General features: G+C 33.2%; 1 protein-coding gene across 1 annotated transcript; it reads left to right on the forward strand.

Moving 5' to 3' along the window:
* The first annotated feature begins 534 nt into the window (after nt 1-534).
* LOC130636404 (amyloid-beta-like protein) lies at nt 535-5,820 on the forward strand. Its single transcript, XM_057446115.1, has 8 exons — nt 535-762; nt 2,285-2,577; nt 2,661-2,800; nt 2,996-3,184; nt 3,300-3,593; nt 3,668-4,086; nt 4,173-4,295; nt 4,495-5,820. The coding sequence occupies exons 2-8, from the start codon at nt 2,363-2,365 to the stop codon at nt 5,107-5,109; spliced, it is 1,995 nt and encodes a 664-aa protein (XP_057302098.1). The 5' UTR covers nt 535-762; nt 2,285-2,362; the 3' UTR covers nt 5,110-5,820.
* The last annotated feature ends 5,146 nt before the right edge of the window (nt 5,821-10,966 follow it).

Genomic DNA, 10,966 nt, shown 5'->3' on the forward strand with positions numbered 1-10,966 from the left:
ATACGGGTGATACATTATTTACTTATTCCAATTCGAACTTTGCGCTCAAATATAATAAGGATTTTACGATCGATTATATGTCGAATTTAATCGAATTTATTTTTGAGGAGTGTGATTGATTGTAATTCTTGGATACACTTTTAAAAAAATTTATGAGTCGACTTTTCTTTTCACAAATATGAAAAGTTGGACATTGCCAACTTTTAAAATATCGAATTAAAAAAGTGGATTTAACAAGATGGATAGTGTATCGCACCCTCTAACAGCAGAGTGCACTATGATTGTTGATTTATTTTTGTGTTTGATTTTGGTGGAGCGCAATTACTCTCACTTTCGGTATAAAATGAGGCAGGGAGCTATTGCAAAATGTTAGGGGGGGTTCCCGAAGGCATAGATCAAAAGTTTCCTAAACTCCAAAAGGCGTGGAGATAGAAAGCGCACAGGGCAAGGAGATTGTTTTAATCGCTAGCAGTCACTCCGAAAGATCATTACGTCACAAAATAATTAAAGAGATTCTTATTATAATCTATAAGCCAATCAAAATTTAGAAGTGTTCAAAGCTACCGTTTTTATTGGTTTAAAAATGACACGTGATAAGTATCACTTATACTGAAAACTCATTGGAAGCCATATTATATAGCTCCGTTGCTGAATGAAGCGAAGGAAAATATATGTCGAAGATCGATTTGGGAAGTCAACAAATATTTGTCAATAGACTTTTTAATATATATATGTATATATTTTTTATAATTTTATAAAACGGTGAGTTTATATTTAAATATTTAAGTTTTATTGACAGACTGAAAACATAAAAGTTGACTCATGCTGCAAGTTTATTAAATTTTCATGCATCAGTCGATTTGTCCTTTGTAGTTTACCTTTGTTGTTCAAACTTTCATATCACACAACTGGAAAGTAAAGATGACTACGGCATTTTTTTAGGGATCAAAAGTTTTTAAGTTAAACCTGTGTAGCTAATGTTTATGTTTATGTAACTCCAACTATCTAGGAGCGTTATTACAATCATAGGTAGTCTTTTAACTTTTGACCCTAAAAACAGCTAAATCATCACAAAAATAAATTTGTAAAACCTCTGTTAAACCTTTTCAGCATTTCAGGTAATATAACTTCTTGTATATCATAGTTCCAAGGTAGTTAACTAGCTAGATCTTTACTTCGGATGTTTTTTTAGAAAACATCTGGCTATAATAGATTTCTCAGTGTCCCCCGGTGGAAATGTCCACTAACTAGCTATAGGTTTTTGTGAATTTCTGAGCTAGACACTTAAAATATTTATTATCCGAAGTTAATCCAAACTTTCAATATTATTAGTACCAAATTTAATATTTCCCTGACAGTATGGCAGGGAAATTTAAAGGTACCATAGCTACCTAAAATTCAATAATGGCATTAATTCTAGTATTGATTAATATTTTTATGAATCCTAGTTTTAGTTCATTTTTCAGGGACACAAAACATTCTGCTCATATAACAATGTATTTTTCCCCACTAGTCATAAGGTAGTTCATCAGAGCATAACTTGTATAACGATTTTAATTATTTAGCATCACATTCTTTTTTTCCCTAATTTGAAGTGAAATGTCATAATTCTATTGAAATGGTTCATTGCTTTTATTGAATAAGGTAAATAGGATCATTAATCATAGATCTCTCCTTAGAGCGATGTGAAACCTGGTTGTCACATGACTTTTAAATTTCTAAAAAATCTCAAGATTTAATAAAAAAATTTGAGGTAATTTTTTTTAGCTTGTGATCATAAAAATTGGCTTCAAATCTTTTCAAGGCCAGAAATGCCACAATTTATTATAGTTATGAACTTTCTTATAAAGTATGCCTTTTGTTATTTGTAATTGGAAAAAGCAATTAAAACTTTGTATGTGGGCTTGACATACAGGATGTCGGAAAAATTAATTTTGTAATTAGGATTCCTATGAATGATATGATTGGTTAATACTTCAATAACAAGTCATGCTTCGTTGAAAGGTATTATGACATCATGTTGTCCATACTACCAAGAAAATAGAAACTTTCCTGTTTAATATTTTATAAATGGTAAATGCTCAACAGTTTAAGTATTTCAGTGTTGGCTTTGAGTTGAAGAAAATGTTCATACAAGTTTCTTATTAATTATTAATTTTTATCAGATTCCTGTATAGATATTTTAAATATTTTATTTAAAAGCACTGTCAAGTTTTCAAATATATATGGTTTAGTTTATCATGTGTACAATATATTACTGATTTTCTTGTTTCAATATTTTTAGAGAAACTATATATACTGAAATAAAAACTGAAGAATTTGTTATTAAAGAAGTTAAACAAGAAGATAAATTAAACTAATCATGGTGAAATCAATACTTGCCGTGTTGTGCCTCTTTTTTGTATCTACAACTCATTCATCTATAGTAGATGTATTTGAAGCAACAAATGGGCACGAACCAAGAGTTGCTATAAACTGCAACAGAGTCCCCTTTTTCATTGACTTAGAAACTGGGGCTTGGCTAGCTGACAGTGATGGGGCAGTTTCTTGTGACAACGATAAGGAAGAAGTCAAGAGGTACATATATGCAGCATTATTTTTGCTTAAGATGCACAAATTGTAAGTTCTGTTATATGTACAGATGTTGTTTTTTTATTTAGATATTGCCAAAAAAAGTACCCCAAACTCAACATTACAAACATTGTTGAAGCCAACAAGGGTGTCATGTTCAAGAACTGGTGTGAACCTGGTCGTGTTCAATGCACAGATGCCAAAAAAGTTGTACCGTACAGATGTTTGGGTTAGTTTAACTATTTTTTTTATTTTGAACTTACAAACAATAATGCTAATGACTGTTGTGAACTTCTTGTATGTTAAAGTTTCTCAAAAATTCTTCCCCCCCCCCCCCCACCCTGTTAAGCTTTTAATCTTTAGTAATTGGAATAGTTAAAAATGCAAAAAAGTTTGTGTATTACATTAAATTTTTGTTTTTTAGTTAACGAGTACGAAGCTGATGCTTTGATGGTACCAGATGGTTGCAAATTTGACCATTTACATGACCAGAAGAAGTGCATGACACATGATGAGTGGAAAAAAGAAGCAGCAGGAGAGTGCAAGAGAAAGTACTCCATGAAGTTGAGAGATTATGGAATTTTATTGTCATGCAAAACTGATTACTTCACAGGTATTTTATCTACCTAATTTAACCATTTTGGGCACTGCTTTATTTTGTGTTAAGCATGCCCTTTTTTATTGCTGCTCTTTTGTTTTTGTTGCTATGAAATTTTGTTAATCTGTAGGTGTCGAATTTGTATGTTGCCCAAAAAAATCTCAGAAAAAGCATTCAAAAAAGACCAAGGTTGTGAAGAAAGTTAACCGCAAAGCTTTGTCTGCTGCCATCAAGAAGTTTCAGAAGTATTTGCCATTGGAAACAAAAGGATGTGATAGAAGCTCCTACATTACCAAGCAGACAGCAATGGAGGAACATCATCGTAATCAAATTGCTGCTGTTGTGGATGAATGGGATGAAGCTGAAAAAAGATACAACAAATTAAAGGTCACCGATCCTGTTGCTGCTGAAGAGAAAATGAAAAGTATGTGCCTGAAAATTGCATTTTTTTACTTTTATATTAAACATATGCTTTATTTGAAATTTGTTTTCTTTTAGGAACATTGGAGGTATTTAGACAGACACTTGCTGCACTAGAACAAGAATCAAAGGAAGAAAAGGCAAGACTTAGACATGAACATGCTGACTGCATTAACACCCAAATCTCAAAAAATAAACGGGATGCCATGATTGCATACTTGGGTGCTATTGAAGAGAAGCCTGTAAATGCTGAAAAAATATTGAAAACTGTTCGCAAATTTATTCAAGTCTGCGAACATGATAGAGTACACAGCCTTCGACATTTTGAACATGTCAGAAATAGAGATCCTGAAAAGGCAGAGACCCTCCGTGTTGAACTCTTGCAGCACTTGAGAAATTTAAACAAAGTTGTCAATGAGAGCATGTCATTGTTGAACTATTTACCATCAATTGCTGAACAGTTCGGTATCAGTGGCGGTGCAGTGTTGAAACCAAAGGTATGTTGTTAAGCACAGACTGTATAAGTATAAAAAATAGGTTCTCTAAGTGTCACAAATTTATTTTTGTTTTTGTTTTTTTATAGTTGGAAACACCCACAGATGACCACTCTGAACATGACCATGACCGTGTCAAGGAAATCCTGGAATCTGCCAATGAAAGATATGGAGAGGAAAGTGTTGTGCCAACTAAAGAAGCCAAAAATGCAGTAAGTTATTAGAATGTCCAGTATTTTTTGAACTTCAAATAGAATGTTGGTTATTTTTTATTGTTGTGACAATAATGGTGGCACAAAATTGGAATTCTCATTTACAGAATTTTTTTCAACACAGTTGTATCACGCTTGAAAACACTTGCTTTACTTGAAGTAATTACCAAATTGATTAATTTTTGTGTTTTACTTGTAGGCTAAAGAAGATGTTCCAACTGAAGTGAAACCAACTGTGGAATTAGGTAAAACGTCCAGTGATGATGATGACGATGATGATGATGATGAGGAGGAGGAGGAGGAAGAGAATATCGGTGAGTACGAGAAAGACGTCGACACTGAACCCCTTGCAACTACATCCACTACTGCTGCTCGCAAAGAAACCAAAACAACGGAAAAAATGATTGTTGCGGACGATGGTGATAATGACGATGATGGCGACACCGAGAACTTCGATTATGTGATCATAGAGGAGGCTCCACAAAAGAAACACCACAAACGCCACCACAAGCACCACCATCACAAGCACCACCGCCACCATACCCGTGGTCACGTAAAAGAATTGGGCGCCGACAAAGTCGTAAAAGACGTTGAGAAACATGGCGTAAAACCCGTTGCTTTATACGTCGTCATCGGATTAACCGGCGTCGTTTTATTGATCGTCCTTTTCCTTGTCGTCGTTTTGGCTGTCCGACGCCGACGTATGACACCTACACGAGTTGTGTTGGCTGAAAATAACGACGAGCGAGAGCATCTGGTGGAAATGCAAAAGAATGGATTCGAGAATCCAACATACAAATTCTTTTATTATTAATTTGCTCATTAAGAACTACAAAGTACTAACGTTGGACGTTATGTTGTAAAAAACAAACAGCGAACATTATAAGCACTTTAAAAACTTTTTTTTAACTGCAAATTATATTTGCCTTATTTATTTGTGAAATTTCGATTTTTTAAATGTTTTTCTTTTATGTTTGGTGCTTTTATATATGTTAATGTACTATAAACTAAACGGCGATTTTTATATATTTTAGTTGAAGATGTAGCCTTATTAAATCTCTCTATATATAACCCGTTTTAAAAACAGTGTCATACGGAAAAAAATCTAACCTAAGGTAGTTTGACCAATACTCGTGTTTTTAAGTTTCTAGAATGTCAAAAAAAATCTCTATGGTAATGGAATTTTAACAAAATTTGTTCCACATTATAAATTAAAACCTGAATGTGTTTTTGTGTTAAAAACAGCGTGATGTTGTTAATCTTCTTTTTCTTATTTCTAATACGTAACAACCTCGTGTCCAATGCCTTGAACTGTGAACAGGAATTCATCCGGTAGGGTTAATACACAATTCCACTGAGTAGACTAGGTACGAGGTTGTTTTCACTGCTATTTTTTATGGTATATGAAGACGATTTACACTGACTGATTTTTTGTAATCTAATTAATCGTGAAAGGTTGTTAACTCGTTCACCTTACGTGTTCATAGCTGATTTAGATAAAAATATAACCCTATTAATCGAGACACGGACCGCCTTGTTTACCAACTCTGTGAACTTGTCCATGATCAACATAAATGTGGTATACCATTTTAATAAGTTTGTCGCTATGGAAACATTAAATTCTATAACAAATACAATGAATTGGTAATCCCGGATTGTTATTAAACACTCGAGTTTTATTTAAAGGTCTTTGTTAGCTATGAAGACACAATAACAAGCATGAAGGGTATTTATTACCTAGGCAATTCTTTTGAGTTTGGAATGCGATTAAATTATTAGTTGTCGTAATATTAACGCACTGTTGTATTATATGAAGAGGTGAATGATCTTTTTTTTCTAAAACAACTTAGCCTTTTTTGTCTCTGTTCCGCGGTTTACCATTTATGAAATGCCAGATGGCATCGTTAATTTGTGCATGTGTATCCAATTTGTTTGCTTTGTAAATTTACCGCAACATCTGTCTATACAGCAATCTTAAAAATATCACATAGGCCTTAGATAATTTTTAAAAGTGATCCTTAAGTAATTGCTGAAAATTGTATGACTAATTGTTAAATATCGATTTCTTTGAGAGAAATAAGTGTAAAATAAATTTAGAATATTCTTAACATATGAATCCATATACAGTACCACTAATCACATTTATGTTGGAAGAGAAAGAGAGAGAGAGGCGTAATATACATTTATGAGGATTTGATGTCTTTAATCTATTTTTAATTAAAGCAGCCGTTTGTAAAATGATAGTTCATTTTGTTAGGAAAGTTTTCTTCATTTTCCCGAATCCATCTGAGGAACTATAGAGTGTATACTTTCATGTTGAAAAATAAGCGAAAATTTGTAAAGAGATTTTTTTTATAATCACTTATTTACCGGTTAATCATTTACCTTATCTAAAAGGGCCAGTAAAAATGACCAAACTTTAACTTAAGCGGCTAATATTTTGTACAGTCAAACCATTTTTACCGACTAACTTAGACGATGCCGATTTTTCCCAATTTTTGTCTTTAGAACCTAATTAATCAAAATATTTGGATATTTTCAGTTTCGATTTAAAATTTACATATAAAAGAGAGAATTTGTTAATTCCCTTTGACGAATATTTCTACTGACTAGACATACCTTTCATGATATATTTGTCTGGAAAATGCATATCACTTGCATTTACTTCTCAATATCTCTTGCCCAGGGCCTTAAAACGTCCCGGAAACGAAGTTACTGAAACTTACAACATGGTACACATAACACCGAACCTCGTCACCAAGCCACCTGGTCAACATAGGTCAACAAACATGATTTCGCGATATAACTTGTAATATAAAAGCTTCCTTATTGACATGCTTACAATTTTGAAACGAGACGATCCCAGAATTTTTATTCCTTATTCTCGTCCGTATATCTTTCGAGATTGTCTGGATATACCTTTCAATAAAGGTTTATCTGGGAAAGTTCTGCTGGAAACGAGAGTTATTTTTTCTAACTCTAGCTAAAAATAATCAAAGGTCTCTCGACTTTTAACCATAATTTTCTTTTTTGATATATTTTTTTCCCGACTGCCAGTAAACTGGCATAGAATTTCTTATATCTTAATCAAATTTCAAAGTCTACCCCAGATCCCCTTTCGTAATTAATAACCTTCAAACATTTTGCCATTCATTTGAAACATTCCTATCATAGCAGCCGGAAATCCAATTAATTAACCTTTTTTAAACAACACGCGTTGACGTGTGTTGGCGTGTGTTGACGTGCGATGGCGTGGTTGTTACTACTGTTATGTCGGTACGCGCATTTCATATGAGAAACTGTTGGGATTCCGTATACTTTCACGAGCACGTGAACCTTTAACCTGTGTGATACAAGGTTTCGTTATCAAGATTTTAATTAAAAGGTATTTTTGTGTCAACAAGAAAACTACATGTTACCAACAACAAACATCACGTGAATTTTATTATCGTAGCAGAATTCTTTTAATTTATTAACAAAAACGATTGTTTGTAACAACCTCGCTCCCAGGGCATTTTAGATTTTTCTATTTTTTCTATGGGAAAAACCTGAAGACCAAGTTGTCATAAATCTTTCTTTTGTCAGTCATAAGAAAGCAAATAACTCCCCTTTTTCCGTTTTTGTTTATTAACCATCCTTTTGTTTATTGATTCTTCAATTTCGTTCGTGCTGCTCCGATGTTCTCTTAATTTAAATCACTCGTTTGAATTACTCAACAAGCGTTACAGAAGACAATGATCTTTGTTTTGAAAGTCACGTTTCTTGCCACCCTTATGGATAAAAACAAATGCGATTTTAATTTCTGAAGTACATTGTGTTTTTGACGCTGTGATAGAAAGCAAAAAAAGTCCTTCAAACGAGGTTGGTTTGGACGAAGCAGTTAATACTTTGGGTTAAATATCAAGCGCCGAAGCTTTTACTCTCCTGGTAATCTTAATCAAGAAGATACAATATTTATCTTATGTCGTTGAAATTCCTTTTTGCCTACGAGAACGCCTGCTGGTCGAGGAGGCGCCTAATCGGTGTTTTAAATGTGACTATGAGCTTTCATACGTTAATTAATGTGTGTAATTAACATAACTAAGTTGAATAATTATGTGAATTATAAACTGAATCAATATGGGAAATTTACAATACAGCCAGCCGCTTTCATGTTTGAAGGAAAAAAAATAAACATAATAAAGCAATTTTGTCCCCAGACCTTTTTTTCTTCACTTTCTGATATGCGTACTGGCGCTCTAGTTACATATTAGAAAGCAAAAAGGGAGCCCTGGGGACGAGATTGCATAATAAAGATTTAACAAGATTTAAATCTGTTTGTAGAATCCATTTAGATTATTAAGCAGCTATTTATAATGTGTCTGCTAGCTGATATCTGCGAAATTTTTCGTCACTTTTCCAGAGTTTTCTAGTAGACCACAAGAGAAATATCCAATGATGATAACACCATAGTTGACAACAATAAAGGATAGTGTAGGTTATTGTTTTCACCGAGGTTCTGTAACTGGTGCCTTCTGAGAAGAGAACAAAAAAAAACAGCTTGTGAGCACAAATATATTATAATAATAAAAAATAATGGAAGGGATGAAATGGACATGAGGCTCCAATGGTACTGGAAAATACTCTTAAAATTCCCTTAAAATTTGCATTATAAACAACTGAGCGCTAAAACAGCACCCTCTTGCGAGAGAGGTTAAAGTTTGTGACATTCTTGAAGTTTTTCTTTTTTCGCCGACAAAAAGAAGTAATCTTTCTTTTGTCAGATTTGTAGCGCTACTCCTACGTGTCATGTACGTAATATAAACTGCTTGTTGCTGTTACTTAGCAACTATAAGTATGCTACATACAGCAATCTTTGTTCTTAATGATATTGTCACGTCTCTGGAGAATTGTTTTGCCAAAACATAAACATTCTTGATAAAACATCAAAAAACCATGGAAGCTCCGCGTTAGTGGTTGTTAGATAAAATCTTTTGGGAAGTGTCCCTGAACAACCTCAAAGGCTTCAAAAATTTCGTTGAAATAATATAAGGATGATAATTAAACTATTTTTTTTTATTGTACAAAAGTATTTAGAGCAAATCCCCAAGGCTTTAATCCCCCTGTTAATTTGAAATGCGGGAAATATTATTATCATACCATGATATGTCCATGGCAAACACACAACACTCTCTGGAGGACCCATCCGTAAATCTCAAAGATATCACGCTCAGTGAATTTCATTTTTGGCCATTTTTTATTAAACAGACGTGAAAAGGTCCCTGGGAACATGGAGGATCATATTTTTGAACAGGGGTTCAGATTTAGGCTGATGTAACTTCATTTTCATGCGGTTTACATCGACTTTTATCTGTAAACGGATGACTCACAAAAATTCTTCCCCACCACGAGCTTGGCTGTACCTCAAAAGCACTCGCTGTAAATGTGTCTAATAACATAACAAAAAAAGTGAGACTGAGTAAAATATTGCTAAAGTAAAATGACGTCGAAAGAACGACTTTCGAAAAATGTAACTTTAGTAGCAAAGCTATTAATCTAACAAAACAAGATTTTGTGTAGCAATTACTTGAGATCACACCTTAGCGATTAAGTTTAAGTGAGAATGAAAAATCTTGCAAATAGCTTTGTTTTTATAAATTACAGTAAAAAACAAAACGCAAGAATTTGGAAAACGTGTTCCATTATGGTAAGTGCCCTGTGTTAAAAAAGGTTTTCTCGACATTCTACTTGCCGTGGTTTTATTATGATAAAAATTTGAACACTCTTGTTAAATATTTTAATCAGTTTACGTTATAAAATTGATAATTTTTATTTTCTTTGAATGTTATATCTTTTTTCTGTGTGTGTTTTGTTGATATATCATTGAAAAACGAAGTGGAAAACAAGATAACAAATTTATTGGAAAGGTTTTGTATTTCAATATTATCTGGTTCAAATAAAATACATGCACGCTATTTTTTTACAAGAATATCTTTTATAAGATTATCTTTTATAAGAATATCTTTTATAAGAATATCAGGCAGGGACTTTAAGTTAAAGACAATGGGGTTATTGTTTAGAACAATAGAGAAGTAAGAATATTGACCAGTCTGGCTTTTCATAGGTAATTGATTTATTTAGTTTTTGTGACGCCTGCTGGAGATAAAACTTGACCACAAAGTTATGAGTCGCTTCAACCTCGTCACCAAGGCTTTTTGTCTCTCACCAGCGCTGCGCATATTGACAGGTATGTCAAATTCGTCTTGCCGTCAGATAGACATAAAAAGACAATAGATCCTGGGATCGAGGTTGAGGTAACTTTATTTTCACTACAGCTTCTTTTTGAAACGAAATAATTTGACGAGAGAAGGAAGAGAAGAGGAGGGGAAGGGGTGGGGGTAATTGTATTGGGGGTCAGCATATCATAAGTGTAAGTAAACCCTGGGGACGAGGTTGAGTTTATTAGTATTTAATTCTGTTTTTTAACTATGAATATATAGTTCAAAACGTTTGTTCCTTAAAGCGAATTTCCATAAAATTTTTATTTAGTAAACACGCCAAATATGTAGAATGTCTTTCAGTGAAGATGATTTTAAAATTTAGTTGAAAGCTCAAAACGAATCAGCCATTTTTAAAAGTTAAGCAAGAATTAGTTAATTTAATTTGCTATTTTTTTTTTAAAAAATAAGCAT

The sequence above is a fragment of the Hydractinia symbiolongicarpus genome, chromosome 3 (genome assembly GCF_029227915.1).
Source record: "Hydractinia symbiolongicarpus strain clone_291-10 chromosome 3, HSymV2.1, whole genome shotgun sequence".
Lineage (NCBI taxonomy): Eukaryota > Metazoa > Cnidaria > Hydrozoa > Anthoathecata > Hydractiniidae > Hydractinia > Hydractinia symbiolongicarpus.

What these genes read in the sequence shown, in the direction of transcription:
- LOC130636404 (XM_057446115.1), top strand. Translation starts at nt 2,363, where the DNA reads ATGGTGAAATCAATACTTGCCGTGTTGTGCCTCTTTTTTGTATCTACA. An exon ending in TGTACCGTACAGATGTTTGG is followed by an intron (nt 2,801 to 2,995) that starts GTTAGTTTAACT and finishes TTTGTTTTTTAG; the next exon opens with TTAACGAGTACGAAGCTGAT. An exon ending in TGCTGAAGAGAAAATGAAAA is followed by an intron (nt 3,594 to 3,667) that starts GTATGTGCCTGA and finishes GTTTTCTTTTAG; the next exon opens with GAACATTGGAGGTATTTAGA.